The 26,776-nt window shown below is 46.3% G+C and overlaps 1 protein-coding gene across 5 annotated transcripts in view; it reads right to left on the bottom strand.

The window, feature by feature from the left end:
- NTM (neurotrimin) overlaps nt 1–26,776 on the bottom strand; it is a 1,090,341-nt gene that overhangs the window by 201,470 nt on the left and 862,095 nt on the right. For all 5 annotated transcript variants that reach the window (XM_070048355.1, XM_008259092.4, XM_008259097.4 and 2 more), the window contains one exon: nt 10,750–10,982. In XM_070048355.1, coding sequence (XP_069904456.1) covers nt 10,750–10,982 — 233 coding nt within the window. The remainder of the gene's footprint in view (nt 1–10,749; nt 10,983–26,776) is intronic.

Below are 26,776 nucleotides of genomic sequence, written 5' to 3'. Positions count from 1 at the left end.
AAAATGCTCTAACACCTGCTGATCCACAATAAAACTTCTAGCATTGTCCAGTAGAAATTTCAGTGAGGAAAGTTCTTATGCATGTTCTATATCTGCATCATTCAACACAGTAGCCGCTGAGTGCATGTGGCTATTGAACCACTTGAAGTGTGTCTAATGTGACCGGAGAACTTTTCATTTTATTGGGTTTTACCTGGTTTAAGGTTAATTTTAAGTAGCCACTATGGATGCCTAGGAACTATTTAGATCTGTGATTATTTCCTCCTTCCTCCTTCCTCCCTGTCTTCCACCTACCTCCCAAGCTGGCTCTAGCATCACCTTCTAATCCCCAAGGAGGATCCATGTTTTTAGCTTGGCCCCCTGTGATTTTGTGGACTCTCTCTCCAGTCTCAAGCCTGCTCCTTCCCTGCTGCTGACCTAGGGCAGTGAGGATTGGAAGCATCATCATCATCTTTCACAGGCTGGCCCCATATCCCTACCCAGCAAGCTGAGAAGGCTCCAGTTCCTTCTTGGACCCATATGCCTTGACCTGTCCCCTTGCTCTGGCTTGTGCTTTCCATGGATTTACCTAAGAGCTGCTCCTCGACCCCTGCATTGCTCATTAGAAGGACACTCCTCCCCAGTCCAGGCCCCATGCTCATTGCAAGCTCTCCACCAGTCCTGGGAGACCTTAAGAAATCACCCTCACCGTCCTCACCTAAGAATGGTTTAGGGGAAATCAGGCAAGCACAGAGCTATCTGCCAAAAAGCACAAGAAATAAACAAAACAAGCCAAGGACGAGAGCGGTCCCACAGCAACAGGTAGGCAAGGAGAGGAAAACTCGCTAGGAGGAAGTGGAACCGAGTATTCTCCCTGTGCCCTTGCCACAGCTTTATCAGCAGACTTTAAAGGCATCACAGAGAACAAAGTACAAAACTAGATCTTGCTGCCTGAAAAAGAATCCCTGAAGGTTGGCAGGGCTGGAGGTAGTGCTTGTAGCTGGAGCTCTGGACAATGGGATGCAATTCAGCCCAGCCCTCACTCTGGTCCTTGAGTCAAAGAATAGATCTGTACTTAGCAGCCCTGGGACTTCTGGCTCCCATGTAAAGGGATCAGTCTGATTTTTGCATGGGCTAAGTGCTATTAGATGCACAATCAGAGAACATGAGGGGACAGGAGCCATGATTCAGGTGTTTTCAGCAGTGTTTGGAGTCAAAACTCAGCCAATGTTCAAGAAGTCCATGTAGGGGTTGGCACTGTTGCACAGTGGATAAGGCCGCCATCTCATATGGGCACCGGTTTGGAGACCTGGCTGCTCCACTTCCGATCCATCATTCTGCTGTGGCCTGGGAATGCTGTGGAAGATGGCCCAGGTCCTTGGGGCCCTGTACCCACATGGGAAACCTGGAGAAAGCTCCTGGTTCCTGGCTTTGGATCGGCCTGGCTCCAGCTGTTGTGGCCAGTGGGGGAATAAGCCAACAGATTGAAGACCTCTTTCTCTCTCTCTGCCTCTCCTTCCCTCTCTGTGTAGCTCTTTCAAATAAATAAATTCTTTAAAAAAGTCCATGTAAAATGCTCCTGTGTGCCTGTGTGTGTATATGTGTGTGTGTGTATATCTATCTATCTATCTATCTATATTCCACTGTGTGGAATTCAACTATCTTTGGCACCAAAATTAATTTATTTTTAATCATATTTTTCCAAGAACTTTTCGAACTGTCTTCCCAAACTCCCAGAGGTGAAATGCTTGGGAATTATCTGTTCATACACAAGGGTGTGACCTGACTCTTCAGCAGAGTTTGTTTGTTCAACTTCGTGCGCCAGGTGTCAGCCAGGGTGGCAGTCACAGAGCTATTTTTGAGTGGGTATTTACTGTATGAGTCTGTGGAGGCATGGGTGTGTGCATGCAGAAAGGGGGGAGGCACTGGTTCTTGGGTAGAGGCAAGGACAGAATCATGGCTTCCTGTGAGAACTGTAGATACTAAAACCAGAGGGATAGGTAGATGGTTGATGATGATAGGTAGGTAGATAGATGATTAGATAGATAGATATATAGATAGATAGATAGATAAAATGGATAGGGAGAATTCAGCACAAAGAATTAGGGGTAGATAGTAAGGACAAAGATAATGTTCCCGTTGCCTAAACACCTTGCATGGTACTGGGCAAATGCACTGCCTTCTTCCTGTGTGGGTCTATTTATAAAAGAAGCTGACTATATACACATAAATCCACATACTCATAGGCAGATGACTCCAGATCTTTTTTCGTGCTAGTATTTTTTAATGGTCATAACATCACTTTGAATACTGATTATGCCTCACTTTCACGCCATCAATGTTCTACTCAGGGTTGAACAGCAGCTTCAGATCTAGGCAGTCCACTTCTGCTAGGTGAATTAGAGTTTATGTTCAGGATAATAAATGGTCCAAGATAAATATGAGTGCATTTCTTTGTGTAATCCTGGGATGGTGCTATATCCTCTTTCCAAGACAGAAACAGAGGAGACTGGTTCTATTTAGTTTGTCTGATTGCTTTTAAGAGTGGGACAGGTTGGTTCTGAAAAAAACATGGTCCTCTATTCATTAAAGTGTCAATAATACTCAGTCCAGGCATATCGACAGCGGATTAGCTTGGGCTGAGTCTGTGTACAAGACCAATGCCTTCTTTAACCCAGCTTGTTTCCAGATCAATACGCCCATCAGCATTCGAAAATTAGCCCAAGATGAGATTCCAATACTTGAGACTCTGTGTCATGCTAAGAGGGCATCTAGCCAAGTCTCAGATGTAAACACCTCACTGGGGATTAGATGTTTTCCATTAACGTGGATGTGAGTGAAGATGGATGGGGGACCCTACCCCCTCACCTGCTTCCACCACTCCACCCCCACAGACATGCAACCTTCTCTCTTGGAGCCCATTTGAGACCTCTGCACTGTAATTCCAGCCTATTTGCTTCAATAAGCATCTCTTAAAGGGGTACTTTGTATGAGGCACTCCACTAGGGGCATAGAGGAGTATGTGGGGGGGGGGGTGGAGGGTGTGTGTGCATGTGTGTGTGTGTGTGTGTGTGTGTGTGTGTGTTTTGTAGCTTAAGGGAAAAAATAAAAAATACAATCCTTGCTTTCAAGGAAGCTCCAGTATTTTTCACAATCCCTCCATTTCCAGGTTCCATAAAGGTCCTGCTTCCTAAAGCAAATGTCTGAAATCGTTCAGATGTCTAGTCTTTCATTGTCATCGCTAGACTTTCTGCTAGACTGAGTGTACGGGGGTAGGGAGCAGAGTGGGGTGTGAGGAGTGAAGAATGGCCTCAAAGCACCACCTGCTTTAGACTGTAGATGGTGCCACTGGAGAAGGTGCCAAACTTTTTTGTTCACATATCTATAATTAAAAAAGCACTTCATGTTAAACATGCACACATGTGAAGCAAAAATCTCACATAGAAATACCTCCTGTGCTATTTGTAATACACCCTGATACATTCCATGCAATTCCATTTCCTTTAAAAACGCTGTTTGCACCCCGCAGTTTGAAAAATATTCATTTATGGAAGCAATAAAAGGAAAAAAGCCATCATAACTCCCTTCAGGGAAGAAAAAGTTGAAAAATATAATAAAAGCTTGATAGGACAACACTTGGCTACAGGGGGCAGGGCTCCCACATCCCACTCTGCCCACAGCCAGGCCTGGCATTCCCCCTTCTGGAAGATCCTCATCTCACTCCCACGCAGCACCTTGCTCTTCCCAGTGTGATCCACGGTTGCACGGCCTCCCCACCACCTCTCTAACCTGTCACTCCTGGGAGCTTACTCCCTTTTCTGGGAATGCTGAAGACAGCTCAGTTGAAGGAGACCCTGGGAGAGTTGTTTAATGCCATGGACCTGTCACTCAGCTAATGAGGGAACCTGGAATCAGGTCAGGGAAGAAACTCCAAGAGAGGAGCTCTACTCTCCTACCCAGGGTTTAGGCTCTGGGATAATTCTTTTTTAAAATGAGGATTTTATTTGGTCCATTGCAAAAAAGGTTTTCAAAAGTTAAAAAAATGAAATGGGTTGGGTGTTGTTGTACCGCAGATTGAGCTGCTGTTTATGGTGCCTGCATCCTGTATCAGAGGGCAGGTTTGAGTCCTGGCTGCTCCACTTCTGAACCAGTTCCCTGCTAATACACCTGAGAAGCAGCAGAATATGGTCCATGCATTTCATTCCCTGCCAGCCACGAGGGAGAACAGGATGGAGTTCCTGGCTCCTGGCTTCGGCAATTAACATCTGGAAAGTGAACCAACAGATGGAAAAATTTCTCTCTCTCTAAAAAAAAAAAACAAAAACAAAAACAAAAAAAAACAAAAAAACAAAAAAACAAAAAACAAACAAACAAAAAACTCTTTTAAAATAATGAAGGTATTTCCAAAAAAGAAAAAAACACAATAGTTAACCCCTAAACAGCACTTCTGTCTTACATTTCTCATGTTAAATGCATGGAAAATTCAACAGTCATCCAAATCCTTACATTGACCTCATTTCACAGCAAGAGAACACTGAGACCCAGTGATAACTTGACCAGGGTCCCAGAGACAGAGAGCAGCCATTCTCACTGTGCGCTCCTCCTCACTGAGCAGGAATCCATCCACAGGATGAAGGATTATCTGCCTGCCCCAGGGCCAATTCTTCCTGGGAAAAGGACATAATCATGCCCAGGGATTGAGACACAGAGAGCAGAACCAGGAGAAATGCGGACAAACAAAACAGCCACCTCCGAAGCTGAGACTGGGGGTGCAGAAGAGGGAGAGGAGAGTTACGGTGCAATCAAATCCCAGTCATTAGATTGAAAATATGGTATCAAACTTTCCAGGCTGGGAGCTGGGAGGAGGCACAAGCCTGCTGGAAACAATGGCCATGACGGACAGATCTGCAGTAATGCCCAGGGCACCCTGGCGGACTCTGCTTTCCTGGAGGACCAGCACCGGGCATGGTATACGCAGCACCAGAAGAAGATGAAAATGCTGGTGTCGGGAGCGATTCAGAAGGCCAAAAAACACATGCCCAGCATTCACTTCTTCCAGCACAGGCAACAACCAGAACAAAGAGCTGCACTTGGAGAGAAGTGCCTGGGTCAGAACATCAGATCTCAGAGGGGGTCCTGGGAATACTGCAGGACCTGGAGACCAGGAATGGCAGCACAGACAGGAATAAAACCGACCTGAAACCCTTGCCCCATAGCCAGAGGGAATACTCCTTGCAGGGAGAGGCCAACAGAAGAGCCTTGGCAGGGCCCATCTGCACAAATGCCTTATGTGAACAGAGAAGGGTCCACAGTCATTTCAGGCTGTGGTCCCATTAAGAGGAGCTGCCTGATGCACTGATGGTAGCTATGCTTTGCCTCCCCTTTCTCTCTCCCCCACACCAAGAGCACGGGCTTTGGCAATGAGTCACCTTGAGGAAAAAGCCACTGTCAGAGTAATGTCCTAGGGGACATACAGGGATATCCCCATCCCTGGGGCCCTACAGAACTGCATTCTGCACCAGAGTAAAGGACAAAGCCCACTGGACCCAGCAGAGCAACTGGGACATCAGCACACTTCACTACAAGGGACAGGGTATACAGAACTGCAGGGGGATTCTGCGTCCAGAGCCCTAGAAGTAGGGGTGCCTGATCCTTTATACTTGTGACCTCATTACCTCCCCACTACCCAGGCTGTGCACACTGGGGCTACAAACCAGGGTTCCCAGCACTGGCACTCAAGACAATGTGTGTACCCTGCCCGCTCCTAGCACCAGTGCTGCTCCCATGACTCCTGCCCCTCACCAGGGTGTAGACTGAGGGACTTCATGCCACCCAGTATTGGAAAGGAGCAACCTCATTTGGTCCCAAGAGTACCCCAGAACCCCACGCCACCATGGCATCAATCATATCAAAACAAGGTCTAGGGAGACCACACTACAGCACACTATAGCATCCAATCAAAGCCAAGAAAGTCTACCAAACTGACAGCTTCAGAAGAAGTCTTTTGCTATGAAAGCCATCTTTTAAAAGCAGTGGAGCCAACTGGCCCACCAGATGAGTAGATAACTATGTAGGGGCAGAAGGTGTACAAAAAAAGCAAGGCAATGGGATGGTCCCCAAGGAACAAAATATTGTTTTGATAAGACTCCAACAAGACAGATATTGAGAAAATGCTTGATAAAGAATTCAAAAGACTAATTGTAAGGATACTCAAAGAGACACAAGATAACAGATGGACAGTTGAATGAAGTCAGAAAAATAATACATGACATAAATGTGAAGTTCAGCCAAGTGATAAAGATACTGAAGAAGAACCAGATATAAATCTTGGATATGGAGAAATCAATGAGTCAAATGGAAAATGCAATAGAAAGTCTCAATAATATACTAGAGTAAGCAGAACTGAAAGAGTATCTGAACTTGGAGACAGATATTTTGAAAGATCTCAATCAGACCAAAAAAAAAAAAAAAAAAAAAAAGAAAGAAAAAAAAGAGTTAAGATAGCACCTGAGATCTCTTGGATATTTTTAGGTGAAGAAAATTGAAATTTTGGGAATTCATGAAGAAGAGAAGAGGCATAGACATCCCATTCAATGGAATAATAGCTGAGAACCTCCCCAGTCTGGGCAAAGATGTGGACAGTCAAGTACAGGAACCAACAGGACACCAAGCAGGCCAGAAAAGATCCTCCACATACAGCCAGGCTGTCAGAAGTCCAACTCAGAAAATTCTAAAATCTGCAAGAGAAAAGTACCACGGGACTCTTTAGAGAACCCTCATTTAACTAATAGCAGATTTTACACCAGAAGTCTTACATGTCAAAAGATGAAATGATATAATCCAAGTTCTTAAAGAAGAAAGAAAAACTGCCAGCCAAGAACCCTATAAGTAGCAAAGCTACCCTTAATAAATACTTTCCAAGACAAGCAAAAACCAAGGGAATTCCTCAGCACCTTCTGCCTTATAAAACATGTTTAATCTTAACGCAGAAGCAAAGAAAGATAACTACCATTATGAAAGCATGTGAAACAATGAAGCCCACTAGATAGAGAAAGATTTCAAGTGACCAGGATAAAAGACTACTTATCAATAATAATACCGAATGTAAAGTGGATTAAATATTCCCAATTAAACAATATAAAATGGCTGAATGGATTAAAAAAATCATGTACTGCTCACTTCCCCAGTCAGACACATATAACCTGAAAATGAAGGCATGGAAAAAGATACACCGTGCCAAAAGTGAGCAAAGTAGCTATTCTAATATCAGACAAAATACAAAAAAAGAACACAAAAACGATAAAAAGAGGTAAAGGCCACTAAATTATGATCAAGGGATCATCTCAACAAGAGGACATAATGGCACTCACTGAAATAATGTATCATATCTATCAGTTGGAGAATATATTATAGAAATTTAATACCATATATCAGAAACAAATATTTTTATAGTGCTCAGAAAATATAATGATGCTCTTAACTCTGTATTTTTTTCTTTAAAATGATTATAACTTTGCTTTTAAACTTTCTCATGAAATTGTTGGGAAATTGCATACTTAATAAAGTACATTAGCCCCAAATAAAAGATAATGATTGTAATGCACACACAACTAACGCTGGAACACTCAATTTTGATCTCAAGAGAGAGATAGTCCGCAGTACAATAGTAGTGGGGAACTTCAATATCCGTGTTCACAGATCATCCAGACAAAATGCCAATGAAGAAACATCAGGTAAAATGGGCTCTAATGGACTCGACAGATATGTACAGACTATTTCCCCACACAGCTGCTGAATGCATACCCTTTCATCAGTATATTGTGCATTTTCTAGTATGTATCATAAATTAGGCTAAAACAAGTCTCAACAGATGCAAAGACACTGAAGTCATATACCGTATTTCCTCCAATGACAATGGAATAAAATCAGAAATCACAGAAATACTGGGAATAACAAAAATACATGAAGACAAGCATCATACTTCTCAATGAACAATGGGTCACTGAAGAATTAATGGGGGAAATTTTTTAAAGTCCTTGAAACAAACGAAAATGAGAACTCAGCACACCAAAACTTACAGGATATAATAAGAGCAGAACTCCTAACAAGAAAGTTGATGGCAGTACACATTGACATAAATAAATCAAAGACCTCAAACGAACAACTTAATGAAGTAACTCCAGGAAACTGAAAAGCAAGAATAAACCAAACTCCAAATCAGTACATGGAAAGAAATAGAAAAATCAGAGCAGAAATAAATGAAATAAAGGCTATGCAAACAAAAATATTAATGAAACAAAGAGCTCTTTTTAAGACAGACAAAAATCAGCAAACCTTTGGCTAGATTAAAGAACCAAAACAGAAAGAAGGCTCAGTTGAATAAAATCAGATATGAAAAACAATGTGTTACAACTGATACCACAGAAACACAGATTATTTGAACTATTGTAAGCAAGTATATAACAAGTTGGAAAACCTGGAAGAAATGGAAAATTTTCTGGAGTATATAACCTACTAAAGTTGAGCCTTGAAGAAAAAAAGAAACCTGAACAAACCAAAAATGAGTAACGAGACTGATTTAGTAACAAAAAGTATCTCGGGGCAGTGCTGTGGTGTAGTAGTCTAAGCCTCCACCTGTGGCTGGGGCATCCCATATGGGCACCAGTTCTAATCCCAGATGCTCCTCTTCTGATCCAGCTCCCTGCTAATGCTCCTGGGAAAGCAGCAGAAGATGGCCCAAGTCCTTGGGCCCCTGTACCCATATGGGAGGCCCAGAAGAAGCTCCTGGCTCCTGGCTCCTGGCTTCAGACAGGCACATCTTGGGCTATTGCAGCCATTTGGAGAGTGAACCAGTGGAGGGAAGACCTCTCTCTCTGTCTCTCCCTCTCTCTGACTGTAACTCTACATCTCAAATAACTAAATAAAATCTCAAAAAAAAAATGCATCCAACAATTGAAGTTGACTTCAATGCTGAGCTCTATCAAACTTTTTTTTAAAAGATTTATTGCTTTATTTGAAAGAGTGACAGAGGAAGAGACAGAGAGAAAGAAATCTTCCATCTGCTAATTCACTCCCCAAAGGGCTGTAATAGCCAGGACTTGTTTATGTTGAAGCTAGAAGCCTTGAACTCCATCCGTGTCTCCCATGTGGATGCAGGGGCCCAGGGACTTGGGCCATTCTCTGCTGCTTTCCGAGGCACATTAGCAGGAAGCTGGATCCAAAGTGGAGCAGCCGGGACTTCAGCTGGCATTCCAATAGTGGACATTGGGATTTCAAATGGTGATTTAACCTATTGCACCACAATGCCAGCACCTTATAACCCACTTTTAAGGAATATATAACATAAATTATTCCAACACTATTCCAAAAAATTAAGAGAGGAAACCCTATCAAAGTAATCACATGAGGCAGTATTACCATAAGACCAAACTAAAGGCATAACAAAGAAGAGTAAACATAAGCATAAAGATTATTAAAAAAATAGAATCCAACATCACGTCAAAAAGATCACCCATCATGATCAAGTGGATTTTATCCCAAAGACACATAGACAGATCTACACATATAAATCAATAAATGTAATACATCACACCACCAGTGGAATCAAAGATAAAAATTACATAACCAGCTTAATATGTGCAGAGAAAGCATTTGACAAAACTTGACATTAATTCATTATTAAAACTCTAAGCATATTAGGCATAGCAGGTTTATACCTCACCACAATAAAGTGGTGAAGTGGTGATAAACACACAGCCCATCTCATATTGAATGAGGAAAGGCTTAAAGTATTTCCTTTAAGATATGAAACTAGACAAGTATGTCAATTCTCATCACTCTTATCCAACACTGTATTGAATGTCTTAGGCAATTAAGAAAGAAAAATTGGAGCTGGTGCTGTGGTGCAGCGGGTTAAGCTGCTGCCTGCGATGCCAGCGTCCCTTGTTGGTACCCCTTTAAGTCCCAGGTGCTCCCTTTCTAATCCTGCTCTCTGCTAATGCTTATGGAAGGCAGTGAAAGATGACCCAAGTCCTTGGGCCCCTACAACCACAGGGGACCTGGGTGAAGCTCCTGGCTCCTGGCGTCTGCCTGGCCCAGTCCCAGCCACTGTGGCCATTTGGAGAGTGAACCAGCAGATGGAAGATGTGTGTGTGTGTGTGTGTGTGTGTCTCCTTCTCTCTGTAACCGCCTTTCAAATAAATAAATCTTTAAAGAAGGCAAGAAAAGTTATACAGATAGGAATAGAGAAAGATAAATTATCACTGTTTGCAGATGACATGATTCTATATATAGACATCCCTAAAGACTCAGAAAGATAGTGGGGATGCTAATTGCCTGATGTGATCACTCTATGCTGTGTGCATGTATTGAAATGTTGCTCAATGTCCCATAGAGGTGTACAAGTATTACCTGTCAATCCAAATTTTTGAAAAATAAAGAAAACAACAACAACAAAATGCTAATGTTAAAAGAAAGCAAGTTTTGGAATAGATGGAACATTTAAAATACCAGGAACTTAAAACAATACCAAGGGAAAACAACAATTAGAATATAATTACCTGAGAAAGTACATTATTGGAACAAAGATAAAAAAAAAAACACTATGCTCTTATTATGGAAATGTACTGAAAAATTCTGGTTCTACAGCAAAATGACAACCAGAAAGGGGATATGGCCAGAATAAATGATAGATCTCTTCTCTGTTGAGGACCACAGAAAACGTCCTGAATTCAGGTTTTCATGCCCACCTCCCAACCAAGCCCCACCCACCTTGCACGATGAGGTGGACCCTTGAGGTCTTCGGGTGGTTGTCTGTCTGCACAGAGCAGGTGTAGGGGCCTTCGTCATACACGTCCACGTTCTGGATCTCGATGCTGTACTGGGTCTGGGTGTTGCTCAGTAGAACCACACGAGGGTCCAGGCACCACTTGTCATTCCCAGCATAGAGGATGGTGCTGCGGTTCAGCCAGGCCACCCGGGTGACCCGGTTGTCAATTGTGCACCTGAGGAGAAGACCAGACAGAGAAGTCAAAGGGGGAGAGAGAAAACAGCAGGCATCAGAGCGGAGTCTTCATGGCAAGGCTGAGATAAGTGGCCGTGCCTGGTCTCTCCCCCTTAGCCTCAGGAGACACCCATTTCCTCGGCTGATTTGCCACAGGTGGAACTTTTCGGAAGTCAGCAGCACAGACCTGATGGGCTCACAGCCTCAGAGTACGGGCTGTCCCAGACATCCGTGTGCAGGCACCTGAGCACAGAGCCACTTCAGGTAACTTTCCAGTTAGAACCTGGAGACCTCTGTGCCTGAGTTCTTCCAGCATTGCTGGCTCTCGCTTTGCTCAAAGAGTTCCATGATGTGGTGATGATAACCACTCACATCACTGTCTAGGTGATTTGGCTGTACTAAGTGGTTCGATACTTACAACAACCCTATGAAGAATTGGAGAAAGAAGAAAACAGAGAAACTAAACAATTGTTCAAGTCACACAGTTAATAAGTACTGGAGCAGAGACTCAGCTTTTAACTAATAAACATCATTCTTCTCATCTCCAAATAACAAATTCCAACAGAAGCCTCCTAAAGTCAGGACTAAATATGGATCACCACAACTGCTGTTCATCTTTACTGTAATTCGGGGCAGAAATATTCAATTACTATGAGACTAAAGGCATTTTCCAAAACCCCAAAACTGTTTGCACATACAAAAATAGATTTCCTTTCTTTCAGTTTTGCATCTGGAGTCCTCAGATTGTGGAAGTTTCTTTTTCTTTCCCACACTTTGAAATTTCACAGTGACTCTCACCAAGGACTCATTGTATCTGTCTGTACTCATTTCCCTCTCTAGTTATACCACGTATGTTCTATGGCCTTAGGCTAAATTCATAAACACAGTGCCCTGATCTTAACTACAATGATGGAAATAGCAAGTGTTAGCATGGTCGATATAATGATGCCTCACATTTACACCTGCTTCTGCAGTGTACAAAGCATTTTACATTCACATTGTCTCATATGATTCCTGCAACAGTTCTTGGAATAGTCGCTCTTCCCCATTTTCTACCTTAATGGCCAGAGCTCTAAGGTTCTCAGTGGTCTGAGGAGTTGTCCAAGAGAGTTGTTAAGACAGTGAGTCAGACTCCTCAGTCCTGTGTGGACCTCAGAATGTACGAATGTGCATTTCTCATCAGTGATGATGATTTCTATTGAGTTCTCAAGATGGTTTGTGACCATCTAAAATTCTAAAAACTGCTGCTGAACACACCAGCTTCCCCAGGTGGTCCATCTGCAGACAGGAAACCCTGGGCAGTGCTTCCTTTCTGCTTGGCTTGTGTAAATATCAACCACCACCATGGGGTCACTCAGGCGCAGGTGGATACCTGCTGAGAGCACCTGTGGGGAATGGACCAATCCTTTGCTCTGGTGTCCTGCAAGCTCTGTGCTGCTAGTGCACCTTTGGGCAAAGCCGGGTCTCTCTGGATTACTGTGATACACCACAGGGAAATGACAAGACACCTAACTAGAAACAGCTCAGGGGGTTGTTTTATGAAGGGAGCAAAAACCGCTTACATCAGAATTGCATGATAGCTTTGTTACAATGTCATGATTCCTCATCCCTTGTCCTATGCACTCAGAATCTTTGGAAACCCAGAAATAGGAATTTATAACAGTACATCCTTCAGGGCATAGCCACACTACAGCTGGAAGGTCACTACTCATAGAAGAGTATAGGCAAAAGCACCACATAACTTTGTGAGGCCTGGGGCAAAATGAAAATGCAGAGTCTTTGTTCAAGAATTAGTAAGAATTTCATGATGGTGACAGCAGGGCATTAAACCAAGGGTAGGGTCCTGTGCGAACAAACATCAGGGCAGTGGAATTGCTTTTGTGCTTATAAATCACCTCTGGCTCTCATTCAAATGCAGACTCCAGTAGGGTAGGTCTGGGGTGGGGTTTGACATTCTGCACTTTTAGTAAGCTCCCAAGTAGTACAGTTGCTGAAGGCCTCTGGACCATTCCTTGAGTCCATCTGTCTAGAGGTGAATTCTGTGTGTATTGAGGTTTGAGAAGCACTGAGCTAGCATCTTACTAGGCAGGAGTGATCAGCAAGTTAGCAGCATGAGTATCACCCGGGATCTCCTGAGAAACGGAGGCTCTAAAGTCCCATCTCAGAGGCACTGGACTAGAATCTGTTCTTTCATAAGCTCTCCAGGTGACATGAATGCACACGAAGTTCCCACTGGTCCACAGTGTACTGCAAGCTTTCACGTGGGTTTCAAAGACAGCACCCAGAATATACTCTGAGAGCGTGAGTGAGAGGGGGAGAAGTATGGCCAACACAAGGGAGCACCATCACTGTACCTGCCTTTATAGTCCTCAAGGCCTGATGGCACTCATCTAGGGCCAGCTCACCTGGAACATATCTGGAGCTGCATTGGCTTAAAAGTCTCTCCATACAAAGACAACACCCTCCGCAGCTTGCTTTGCTAAGAATATACTTAGGACACTGTTGACATTAGTAACCTTAGAAGCAGTCATGCTCTGACCTTCACTTTGGGTTTGTGCAGAAAACCAGGAAATACACGGTCAGATAAGGTTTCCTGAACATACATGGTAGGCGTGGTACAGTCCTGTTATTTGGACTGTTTGATCATGAACCTCTCAAAACCTTGATTGAGTTCACTTACTACTGCCGAGATCATCTCAGGCTAAGACACATTATCTACACCGAGTAAGATCACACTGATAGTAAACCCAAGAGTCAGGATTCAACCCACTTCCTGTTTTGTTTTTCAAGTTAGACATCCTTTGTTGTGTGGGATCTCCCAGCAGAACATCCAAGTGCTTCTCAGATTCAGTGGGCATCAGAATCGCCTAGAGGTCCCAAGAAAACGGGGATCCCTGGGGGTCTCCACCAGGTCTGGAGTTGGGGCTGACAGTGCTCGTTTCTGGTAAACCAAAAAGCTCATAGAAAATGTATAATATGGAAATTCCATCTGTAGATTTAAAAAAATGGACCAAAATAAACTTATCCTTTAATTTCATTTTCCATTAACTTTTTGAAGTCTTCCTATATTCCCAAGTGATATGGAGGCTGCTGGTCTGGACACCACCGCCCTTTCTAAATCATTTTCACCTCTGATTTCTGGTGGAATGAGAGCAGCTGAGTGAATGAGCAGCAGGACATGATTCCAGTCTAAAATAGCTTCCCACTCCTGCCCAGGGAACAACTTTCTTGTAACCAATATGTTCTGGGAAGGCAGAAGCAGAGTCTGAGCAATTGTTTAACTCCAGCAGCTGAAATGTGCCTGGATCCCAGGTGAGTGGCATTGGCACAGGACACGCCGACCAGCAGACACTAAACTGCTTGAATAATTGTTGATACCCACAACGGGGGCAGCGCACAACCTCAGGAATATCACAGACCTGTCCTGGGCATCCTTGTGAGCACCCTATTAAGGAAAATTGACTGCAATGGAAGTCATCTCACCACACTCTTCCACGTTACAGAGCCAGAGAGGTTCATCTGCAGATAACGCTGACGCGCCGAACGCAGCCAATTTCCAGCACTGGGATGCAGCTCCCGTGATAGACTACGCTGGAAAGTTGGCGTAGCTTTCAGCAGTGGTTTTGGGTACATCCAAGGTCACACTCGGGTGTCCAAGCTGTCACTGCTGGACATCCGTCTTGCTGGGTCTCCACAGAATTAACGCTGGCTTCTGTGCAGATGGATCATAAGAGTAGTTCAACAGCCAACTCCTGTCACTGCCGCGTACCTGCCCCCATCTATCTGTCTCACTTACCCAGTCTGCACAGCAGCGTTGGGAGACATTTCTCCCAGAGAGAGAGAGAGAAAAAAAGGGAGGGACGGAGTAAGGAGGGAGGGAGGGAGGAAGGAAGGAGGGAGGGAGGAAAGGAAGGAAAGGAGGGAGGGAGGGAGGGAGGGAGGAAGGAAGGAAGGGAGGGAGGAAGGAAGGGAGGGAGGGAGGGAGGGAGGGAAGCAAAGCATAATTGTTCTCCCAGCCAGAGTGAATGCTTTGGTTGGGGAGAGAAGGTCGAGGTTTGGAGGTGGGAAACATGGTGAAGAGACTCCCTGTTTTCATCTTGAACATAATTCTTCAACACAATTACTCCTAAATCATACCATGGTATTTCACCTCCCTTTTGAAATTTTGAAGTCCACGAATACAGGTATCTTCAAAAAAGTTCATAGAAAATGTACACTATGAAAAAACTACACTTTCAAAAATTTTCTCATCAAAATAAACATCTTTCAATTGTGTTTTCCATGAACTCTTCAGCATACTCTTGGAAACAATTAACTAGGAATGAGTGTGGTTTCCAAATCACCTATCTCTGACTTAATACAGGTAAACACAGGTGGAGATGGTGCTGATCAGAGATTGAGAAAACAGAGGTCAGCAGGGTGCAGGCCAGGAAGAAAAATGGCAGACAGATGGGTGAAAATCCCCAGACCAAACATTACAAGGCTCTCCTCTTCGCCTCTACAATGTTGAGACACACCACCTTCCCACCTCCAACATCCTCTCAGCCCACCCTTCCCACACACAAAGAACAGAGGAACAACATTCATGGATCCAAGGATTCCAGTCTGGCCCTTCAGTCCCAACTGCTCTGGACTTGAAGAGCATCCCAGCTTCAGTGTCTGCTTCCACTTACTTCCATACCCCAGGGCCCTCCAGCTGGTGGTCGTCAGCCTTTGCATTTCTCGGACGGACTTTCTCATTACCTCCATTCCTGCAGTAGCCTTTCTCTCCTCCGTGTGGCTCCCTTACGCAGCCAAGGCTGAAATCCAGTGTCCTGGCAGAATCCAGACCCAGATTCCAGGAGGCAGATTTGCTTGCCATTTCAGTGCGGAGCTACTAGGATCTTCTTACTTAATGTGTGTCTGAATGTACTCTGTTTCTGCAGAAGTCCCTTCTTATATAGAATGGAGCTAATATTGAGGGTGCCCTGCCTACTTTGAAGTCAATACATTCTCTTAGAAGATGAGTGGTTGGCCAGAAGAGGATCCAGCCACATGGGCATATGCTCAGCCATGTACCAGGGCACCAAGCACGGCACAGAAAGTGGCCCCACCAGTAATTCTCTATAGCAGTGTCTATTATCCCAACACTCCAAAAATGCAGACCTATACTTCCTTCGACTTTCTTTATCCCCTGCTGATGAATGGTGACTTTATCACACGTATTGCCTGGATATAAAGAGGAATAGCACAAGACGATGATGCAAGCTCAAATGTGTGTTGCAGAAGGAAAAAAAATCAGAGATTTATGAACTCAGGACCTCAAGCTGGTTTTTGGATTTGAGATGAGAGACGAGAGAGATTAGAGACTGAGAATTGGAAGAAAAATAGAGCAAAAGTATTTGCTCCCAACCTTCTAAAGACAGGCAAAGAGAGTGTTGAAATAAAGAAAAAGCTTATTGAAGCAAGAGAGAAAAAAATCCAGGTTTGGCCTTTCTTAAACACACCTGCCTGAAGATCTGAGGGCAAAATGGGTCCAGACAGTGTGCAACCCAACCATTCCCTCTCTCAAATGGTCCTTTAACTGCTTTTGAAAGGAGGCACATCTCGGGCAACGCTTGAGACCACAGCAAAATAAGTGCTTCCGCCCTTCACAGCACCTGGGCACAATCTCCTCTTATCACTCAGAAACGCTCCAGCTGCCCTAACTTTGGGGCCTCTGTGCCCCACCCCTCCCCTAAGCTGCACAAAGAATTATTGCAAGCTAAATGGCTTAGAAATATCCACACCCTGTGCTATGGGAAAGGTAGATCTGTCCTGTGAGAATGTGGGGTGTTTTTTGTGTGTGTGTGGGGGGGGACCAGGATGCGTCCTCCCCCAAACACTGAAAACTCAGATACCAGTTAGTACTTTAGTTCACCATTGTAAGAGATGGCCTCACTGCTGAGGCTGCCAATTTTGACCCTACTGGGTATTTTTTAGACTCTGAACTCACGTTGATATTTATAAAATTGATGGTTTAGGTTCTATCGAGACAAAAACACCAAACTTACACTCGATTCCTTCCATCATGCAACCATTATTGTTTTTGCTTTACATGAGAAAATGGATATGTGCTGTGAAACCTTTCCTAGTTACGAAAATAATGACAAGGCTGGCCATGCCTGGGTAGAAACAGGAGTGCAAAAATGAGGGCGAGGGAAAAACAAAACCACAAAAAACAACTGCACACGAGCTGTGCTGTGAAGCTCACACGGCTAGTCACCAGCTGTAGTCACAAGGAAAACAGACCTAGAAGCCACACTGCTGGAATGAAAACCCTAGCTCCATTCTTGGGGCTTCTGTAGCTTCAGAGTGACTATCTCCCTGCCCAGCGTTACACTTAAGCCCTGCAGCGGAAATAACTTTTCTTCCTGCATGGCATTAATGAGAAGATTAACAGAAGCAAACCATGTGAATACATCGCTTTGTATGTTACAGAAACCCAGTAAGTATCCTACTAGATGGTCTATACTATCTACTGTTGTCTCATCTTATGTGTATGTATGTTACATTGTTGACTACACTACAAATTCTCGAAATGCAAGGGCCATACCTTATCTTCACTGGTGTTTCTACAGAACATTGTATATGAAGTTAACCAAACAATAAATACTGTACGCTGATCAATTACTCGATGAAAACTTCCCATTGTTCACAATCCCCTGAGAGATAAGACAATGGATGAGACTTGTATCCAATAAAAATCCAGGCTGGGAGGACTATTATTCTGTATGCCCCCACCACCAGCATTTCAAACACAAATGCATGGGGCCAGCACTGTGGCACAGTGGGTTAAAGCCCCAGCCTGCAGCACCACATCCCATATGGGTGCCGGTTCAAGTCCCGGCTGCTCTACTTCTGATCCAGCTCTCTGCTGTGGCCCAGGAAAGCCACAGAAGATAGCCCGAGTCCTTGGGCCCTGAGCCCATGTGGGAGACCTGGAAGAAGCTCCTGGCTCCTGGCTCCTGGCCCCTGGCTCCTGGCTCCTGGCTCCTGGCTTTGGATGAGCTTAGCTTTGGCTGTTGGGGTCTTTTGTGGAGTGAGTTGGCAAAATGGAAGACCTCTCTCTCTCTGGCTCTACCTGTCTGTAATTCTGTCTTTCAAATAAATAAAATAATTCTTTAAAAAAACCACAAATGCACACACCTCTTCTATGCTCAGTAACTGTTTATATGGGAATCAAAGTAATGAATGTGGTTCCCTTTCGAATCTCCAGTCTCAGGAGGAAACTGTGAAAGCCTGGCTTTGTCAACCTGCAGAAGATACACCTACTGGTACATCCTTCATGTGTGACTCAAACACAGTAGGCTTGTTCCAAAGCTAACTGTTGAGTTAGGCGGACCATGATTTTTCTGAAATCAACAGCAGAGCACTCGGATTTGTACCAGTGTGAAAACCCAAACACCAACACTTCTCACTTTTGAGATTCTATGACTTGATTTTTTTGGGAGGAATACATATTCTTATTGTTTTTTTAGACAAACTGCTGTACTCTTATGAAGACCAAGCTTCACTGTCACTTTAAATCCCGGCTATGATGTGCAAAAATTGTTATCGTCCCGTGAGTGTTCTCCAGAGAGACTCTACTCTTGGATGTGTTGAAGGCAGCACAATTGTACAACACCTTTGTGTGATCTGTGAGGCTATGGAAAGACAGAACATCAATACTATTTTTGTCTCTATTCTCAGGAACCCCACCCAAGATTCCTGCTCATCGAAGGGCAATTTGGGGCCTGGTGAGCCATAATGCAGCAGTCAAGTTTAGAAGGAGCTTGAAAAGGGGGAGGGTACAGCACCCCCAGCCAAGCAATGAGCAGGTGCAGAATACAAAGGAACCGGAAGGAGAGCCTGAGGGATTTGTGGGGAAATGTGGATGGTATGGGACAGAAGGTTCTGGTAGAAGACACCATGACCAGAGATGAAGCCAGCAAGTCAGTATGCTCCACAAGTCCACATCAGACTGGTCTGTGCGGGTTGCAGGCCCAGGTTCTTCTGCCTGGTTTTCCTGGGATGCAGTCTGTAAAAGTAGTGATAAAAAACAGGGAAGGTACAGAAAGGGAGGGGGTTCCAGAGATGTTTACATCTGCAACCAAAGCTTGCAGTCCCTGCTGGGGGCCCTCTCCCCAGAGCCTTCTCTCCCTGGTGGGAGCTGTGACTGCCCTCAGGGGACTAGCCCTGGGGTCTCGCCTGTCCCTTGTGGATTTTCTGCACTTTGTTTAAAACTTCTTCACATTGCCCAATTTGAGCCCGCCACTTTTTCCCTGCAGGAATCCTGGCTATGGCAGGCGGGCTGTGCAATCAGCCTCGTGGAAGAATTTTCATCTTCTCCTGAAGACAAAGAGTAAGGAGTGACCGACAGTTATAGACAGTGGCAGGCTTGAATTGCCTCCTTCTTCTGGGGTGCAGTGCTGCCTGGCGAGGAATGAGCTGGGAAGAAGAAAGAGGATTTAGGGAAACTAATCAGGCTGCAGTCCCTGCTCCATCTTGGCTCTACCTTGCTTCTTGTCCTCACTAGCAGGTCCCCATAAAGCCTGCTGCCTGGGCAAGTTAGGTTCAAGTTTGCAGGCGGAACACTGCTACCTGTTATCCAAACCGGACACTATCTCCAATTACACTGGTCAAACTGGGTTGTCTGGTACCTAGCAGGTAAATTGTGCGGACCAGAGAAGGGGCTTCAGGTGCCTGTTCCTCCATACCCAGGGCCTGGGCTGACTAAGAAGGATGTGCCAGCCTGGCAGCCTGGCACAGGCATCAGCCACTCCTGGCCCCATCTCTGAGTCTAGCTCCGTCTTCAATTTATTGCAGAGACACAATCTATCCTCTCCCCCAGCCTATATCTTGCCTTCAGAACCCTCCTAGCACCTGGGAGCACTGTCTCTATACAGGACTTGAACACTACTTGTATGGGGACAGAACTCACGGCCTAGGAGACCGAAGACTGAATCCAGATCAAATGAAGCCAAGGAAGGGAGAGGCCCGGCACCCAGGGGGTCCTGAGCAGATCACAATCAGCCCCCGAGATCACAGCAAGAAAGCAGTGTGGCTCATGGCCCAAGAAGACACGGCCTCAGCTGCCCCCACAGCATGCAGGGAAGAAGAGAAAGTGATTTAAGCTAGAATTCAACGACACGGGGACTCCTGGGTTCCAGGAAGCCTGCTGTATTCTCTGAGTGACCTTGGCCACACATCATTTTATCTCTAGGGGGCGCTGCTGTGGCCAAGTGATTGCCCAGGCTTGGGTGAAACCAAGGGTGGTTACTAAGCAGGCTGGAGTAACCACACACCTTCCCTCCCATCGAAAAGGCTGAGACAAAGTTGGAACAGGGGGTCAGAACTGATACACAGATGTCCGCCGGAGTGGCTGGACCCTCATCCCTGTTTGTCCCTGTCCTATAAGTCCTCGCTGCGGTGGCTTGTGAGGAGGGAGGGAGGAGGGGGTCCCCAGGGTCTGGAAACTCAGCACTCAGGAATCCAAGGAAGTGCTAGGATAATTAGCTACAAAAGAGGTAATTGGGTGTCTCCAGCTATTGGATCTCAGCAAAGGAAACCCTGGGGGCAGGGTGGGTCCCCAAGAAATACCGCAAGTCCCAGTGGGAAGGGGCGGACATTGCTCAACACCAGGACGGGAGACCTCGCAGTGGGCACATTTTCTGCTGGCTTTCTTCATCTGTGCCCCTGGGATACTTGGCTGCTTGATGAGTTCTCTCTCTCGGGGGACCGCAACTCTCTTAGGCTGCTTTGTATTCACTGGTGGGTTGCCCAGCCTGAGCCCTCAGCCTCCCTCACTGCCTCCCTTGGCGGTTAGCTCTCTGGAGGAGCCTCAGGGAGGAGGTAAGGGACTCTGGCCCTGAGGACTGCGGGAATCCCTAACACTAAGCTTCTGAGACCCCAAGGAAATGTTGAGAAAAAAGTCTCACAGGTGCACTTCCTGAGACAAGCACATACCAATGTTCCATCTCGCTCGCTGACTGCAAGGGAGAATCCAAGAAGATGGGGGTCTCCCGACCGTGACAGCCCAGGTCTACAGAGAGAAGGTTTGCTGGCCTGCCCAGGGCCATCACAGCATGCAGCCAGAAGACTGCTGCAAACCAAGCCTGGCTCCCAGGCTCATGATCCTCTGCATATCCCTACCTGCGCAGCTATCCCTAGCTGTGCTCTGCCCAGCTCCCCCGGGTCCCTCTTGTCATCTCTGCGCATCACCCCCTGGTTCCCATGTGCCTTTGCTGCTAACAGCCATGCCTGCTGCTCTCTTTGGAGGCCTGCCTTTAGCCGTAGGTCCTTTCACACCCTCTCACCGAGAGCCAACCGTGCCTGGCGTGCGAGTCTCAGGGCAGCCGTCAGAGAGCTGCCTGTGCGGGAAGAGGAAAGCCCTCATCACCCTTGTGGGACTCTGCCTGAAACTGAGCCTGCACTTGGCCACTTGCCCTGCCTGCTCTTCCCAGGAGCATTTCCCTAATAAGGCCCCGGCACGCTAATCCTCATCTCAGGGTCTGATTCTGGGGAACAGCAATGAACATGATCCTCCTGGTAATTCGCATAGATGCTTGGTGATTAGAGGGAGAAATCCTTAAGGAGAGGAAGTGGGAGGTAGCTTGGAGGCTGCAGAAAAGGCAGAGGCAAGACAAGGCAGTCAGGCACTGGGGCAGGGGTGGGCTGGATGCCCCCCTGAGCTTGGAGAACTGAGAGCAGATGGCAGCCAAGAAGAGGGGCTGTGTCCAAGAAGAGACCAAAGCCAAGGGAGCAGAGGGGCTGTCCTAGCTGACGGACAGGTCTTGGAGGTCAAGAGCATTTCTGGGGAGGAGAACACAGTTGCCAAGGGGGATGCAACCAAACCAGGCTGCAGTGCTAAGCAGGGACACCTCAGAGAGACTTCAAGAGTTCAGTGTGTGGGGAGGGAATTGGGGGCACGTAGACTGGAAATCTTGCGAAGAGGGACAGCCCTGAGCTCACCTTGGATGAAAAGTATACTCGGGTCAGTAGGGAACATGTGAGAGATTGTTCTTCCTAGAAAGAATGGTGCCTGAAGCTGTAGTGTAGGTCTGGGGCCCCCGGCTAGGGGTCTGGTCTTACAGGAGCAGGGCTTTATGGAAATGCACAGGCAGAATGTCTCAAGTCAGCTGGTGCAGGCTCTGGCACTGCTGCCCTGCAGGGTTTTCCCTGGGCCTTGGAAGCAAAGGGACTGGGGTTGCTGTGTGGCATCGTAAGAATCCTATTCAACCAGCACTGTGGTCCACCTGCCGTGCCAGCATACCATATGGGTGCCGGTTCGAGTCCCGGCTGCTCCACTTCCGATCCAGTTCTGCTGTGACCTGGGAAAAGCAGTGGAAAATGGCCTAAGTTCTTGGGCCCCTGCACTCACGTGGGAGACCCAGAAGAAGCTCCTGGCTCCTGGCTTCAGATCAGCTCAGCTCCAGCTGTTGTGGTCATTTGGGGGAGTGAACCAGTGGATGGAAGACCTTTCTGTCTCTCCCTCTCACTGTCTGTAACTCTACATGTCAAATAAATAAATGAAATATTAAAAAAAAAAAAGGATTGGCCAGCGCCGTGGCTCACTTGGCTAATCTTCCACCTGTGGCGCCGGCACCCCAGGTTCTAGTCCTGGTCGGGGTGCCAGATTCTGTCCTGGTTTCTCCTCTTCCAGTCCAGCTCTCTGCTGTGGCCCAGGAAGGCAGTGGAGGATGACCCAAGTGCTTGGGCCCTGCACCTGCATGGGAGACCAGGAGGAAGCACCTGGCTCCTGGCTTCAGATTGGCGCAGCGCGCCAGCCATAGCGGCCATCCGGGGAGTGAACCAACGGAAGGAAGACCTTTCTCTCTGTCTATCTCTCTCACTGTCTAACTCTACCTGTCAAAAAAAAAAAAAGAAAAAAAAAGGATCCTATTTGGAAGTGATAAAGCAGCAGCATGCAGGAGAGGAAGACATTGGGTGGGGGGAGGGAAGGATACAGGGAGATGGTGAACTTGCCCTACCACTAAGGAGCCTACCTACCACTAAGGAGCCTTCAAGAGGATCAGCAGCTACTTCCTTCACCAGCCTGGGGCTGCTGAGATGTGTACTTTTGCAAAGATCCGGGATAAGATTCTGCATCTCCCGATTCCTTTGACCAAGAAGAAGTGAAAGCGTGTTCTGGGGTGAGCGGGTTCTAACAGAGACTCCATATGAACACTGGGAAAGGCTGACGCTGCACTGGGTGTTGCCCAGGTTTTTCACAAGATCCCTCAGCCAGCATGGTCGTGTTTGAGAGGGGCAGCACCCACGCCCAGGCCCTTTGCTTTGGGCCTGACTTCCCTGGAGTCAATGGATTTCATGAGCTCTATACTGAAACAAGCCTGGAATTCTGGCTTTCTGGTGATGGAGTTTTCATATTTATAACCTGGGGGAGAATGTCTGACTCACCCTGGTTTTTTAATGGATTTATTTCATTTTAGTTGAGAAGCAGAGGAGAGAGAGAGAGAGAGAGATGGAGAAACACATAGAGAGATCTTCTGTCCCAAATGGCTACATTGCCTATGGTTGGACCAGGCTGAAGCCAGGAGACGGGAGACAAAGATCCCTTTGGGGTATCTCACATGGGTGGCAGGGCCCCCAAGCACATGGGCCAGCGTCTGCTGCCTTCTCAAGTGCCTTAGCAGGGAGCTGGATCAGACGCAGAGCACCCGGGACTCAAACCAGTGCTCAGATATGGGATGCTGGCGCTGCACGCGATGGCTTAACCAGTTGCACCATAACATCCCCACGCCCCATTCCCCCCCCCCCCCCGCTTTTTTTTTTTAAAAGAATCACCCACTTCTAATGATCATAATTAAGGTCAATGTAAGTAACGAAGGGAGTGCTTAAAGGACCCTGCAAGAGCAGGAAGGTGTTGATGTGTCCAAGTCTTCCCTGTGAAAATTCGGTTGTCTCCTCTTTGTGATGTTATTTTGCAAGTAGCCAAACAGAAGCCCACACCGCCATGCGCAACTTTACGCATTTAGTTATCGCGCTTCTATGCCTGTGGAGTTGCAGCACTCACTCTGCAGAACAAAACACCTTCTCCGCTCTGTGCATCGCTCTCTGTATTCTAGGAGCTTCTGATACAAAGAAGATAGCAGCTATTTAAATGGGAGAAAGCAGAGGATCTGCACAGGCAATTGAATGACAAACACTGGATAGAAACAGAAAGAAATTGGCCCAATTTTAATCCCCACGGTATGATGCTTGACCCTGAGCCAGAAGCAGGGAGCCCATAGGAGAGGGTTGTTTTTCTGCTGTCTGCCTGGTGTCCCCATTTGGGTAAGTAAAACAGGGATGGTTGTGTGGTTGGGGCACGTGCAGACATACTAGTACAAAAAACATCAGTCAGTGCAATCAGACCTCTGGGCACCACAGCTGCACCTGCTCTTCCATCCTGGGTCATTTCCACAGATCAGTACTGGACAGATCATTCTGCAAGTCCTTCCTGGTAATGCCCGATGTCTTGGGTTGTTTCAGGGGAGTCCGTAGTGAGGAATCCTCATCGGGCTACAGGAGGGCTGGTGCTCTCCCTGCATAAATGATGCCTGTACTTGAGTCCTCAACAATGAACTCCAACTGCCCACTAACACCACTCAGACTGACCACCTTCTGAACCTGGGCCCACGGTAGTTGGGAAGGCTGAGCTCTCTCTCCTGACCTGGCAGGTGGACAGAAGCTGCCCTGGCTCTCCCAAGGGATTTCTTGCCCTCCCAGGCTTCACTTTTTGCTCAAAGACCTTTCTTAGAAAGCTGTGTGAGGCTTACTTGTTCCACACCCTTCAGGGGAACCCAATTTCTTCTGAATGAAGCCCCAGTAGTGAACCTTCCAGCATCTTGAGGTTTGAGATCCTGACTATGTCTCCAGCTTCAGATCCACTGTACTGGGCTCTCCCTTGCCCCCAACCCATTCCACACACTACACACACACACTCCACCCCTGGCTTGGCGCCCCACACCACTTCTTCCCAAGCATTCACGTTCCATCACAAGGCGCTTGCTAACCTGCCATGGCTGCACCTTCCACAGCTCCCCACACGCCTCAGCAGGTGCATGGCAATTGTAAGCCAGAACTTCTGTATTCATCTTTCTTGTTTAACCCCTCCTAGATAAGCATGGCACCTAGTGCATCATTACATTCCACAGGAAAGAGCAGCTGCTCAAAGCAAAGGCACACAGCAGCGGGCATCTGTCCTAAAGGAGCATCCCTGAAAGAATCGCTGGCCTTACTCACAGCCCAGGTACTCAAATCACAGTTCTCTACGGTGATTCCTGCTCAGCTCTCAGGGACTAAACGCACCTGTTTCTGTTGTACACGTGAGCCACACTACTAGAAGGCACAAAGCCATGTATTATGCTCCACAAAAGCTTGAAAAATGAGAAGAGAGAACACAGCACACGTTTGATGAGAGTGTTTTTGTTAATTAACCAGGAAAATAATAGCTCAAATTGTTCTCGTGCATGACAGCATGCTGAACCCTATCATGCAGATTGATATCTTGTGGACTCTTGTGAACAAAGCTGAAGACAGAGCTACATCTCAAGTCTCACATGTGAGGTTATAAAATATGTGATCCTGAGTGTGTCACTTCGTCTCCCTGGGCTTCAGTGTCTCGTCTGGATGAGACAAGGACATCCAAAGCCCCAGCTGTGCACTTCTACAGTGACTAAGCACCCATCTCACTCTCCAGCGACCATGCAGACCCTGCCGACTGCCCAGGGTCTGCTGTCCGCACCTCCATCACCACTTCCTGGTCTCTGATGGGCAGAGCTGTCTGCAACTTTTAACTGTCCCACTCCCTGACAAGGTGCACAGAGAGAGACAATGTCTGGTGGGTTAGGAGAGAAAGTGGAGCAGGTTGTAAAGGCAAAGATGCCACTTACTCCAGTGCAACAAATGCACCTGTGCCTCTACTACGTATGCAAATTCTTGGCAGAAAGAAGGGTGCAAGTGCGAAAGAGCACGCTTTGTTTTACCTCAACAGAACCCAGAATGGCCAAATAATATTAATTAGAATTACAATGCATGGATAAAATTAGCAATGTGGAAGCACCTTTCTTTGTCATCAATGGGATTGCATAAAAAGTCACAGGGATGAAAATGTGGTCTCAGCTGCTTCCTTCCACGTGGGAGCCACAGGTCTGTCTTCTCAGCCCCGTGACTTTACAGGATGCACGTGGTATTTGCTAGCATCTCCGCTGACTTCGCTTCCTTTGCCCCCACCACACTAAACGCATGTGGTTCTGTGTGTCAAAGTGATTGCCTATTGCAGGTGCCCCTCTTATCCAAGACCCTCCAGAAACACCTGAAACCACAGACGGTACTAATCCTGTACTTGTATATGCTGTGATTCTTTTGCAAGAGACCTATGATTGATCTATAAATTATGCACAGTAAGCAATTAACAATGCTCACAAATAATATAATAGAGCAGTTGTGAAATATACTGTAATAAAAGTGATGTGAATGTGAATATTATCACAGCTTATTCTGGACAAAAGGTTGATGCATAAACTGGGGGCAGAGAATGAGAAGGCATGAAAATTCATCACATTACTCAGAACCACATGCAACTGAAAACACAGGCATTGGCTATTTCTGGAGTTTTCCATTTACTACTCTTATTCCACATTTGACCATGGGTCTCTGGAAGCACAGGAAGTGAAACTCTGGATCAAGGGGAACTTCTGTACTGGTCTCCTCTGGGGATATTAGACAAGGCTCCCTCCTACTTCTGAGAATGTTTAGCACAAAAACACACCTCTGGGCTCCCAAAGCCCTAAT

The sequence above is a fragment of the Oryctolagus cuniculus genome, chromosome 1 (genome assembly GCF_964237555.1).
Source record: "Oryctolagus cuniculus chromosome 1, mOryCun1.1, whole genome shotgun sequence".
Taxonomy (NCBI): Eukaryota; Metazoa; Chordata; class Mammalia; order Lagomorpha; family Leporidae; genus Oryctolagus; species Oryctolagus cuniculus.
Note: the sequence above shows the minus strand (reverse complement) of the source record. Positions and strands in the feature narration are given on the sequence as shown.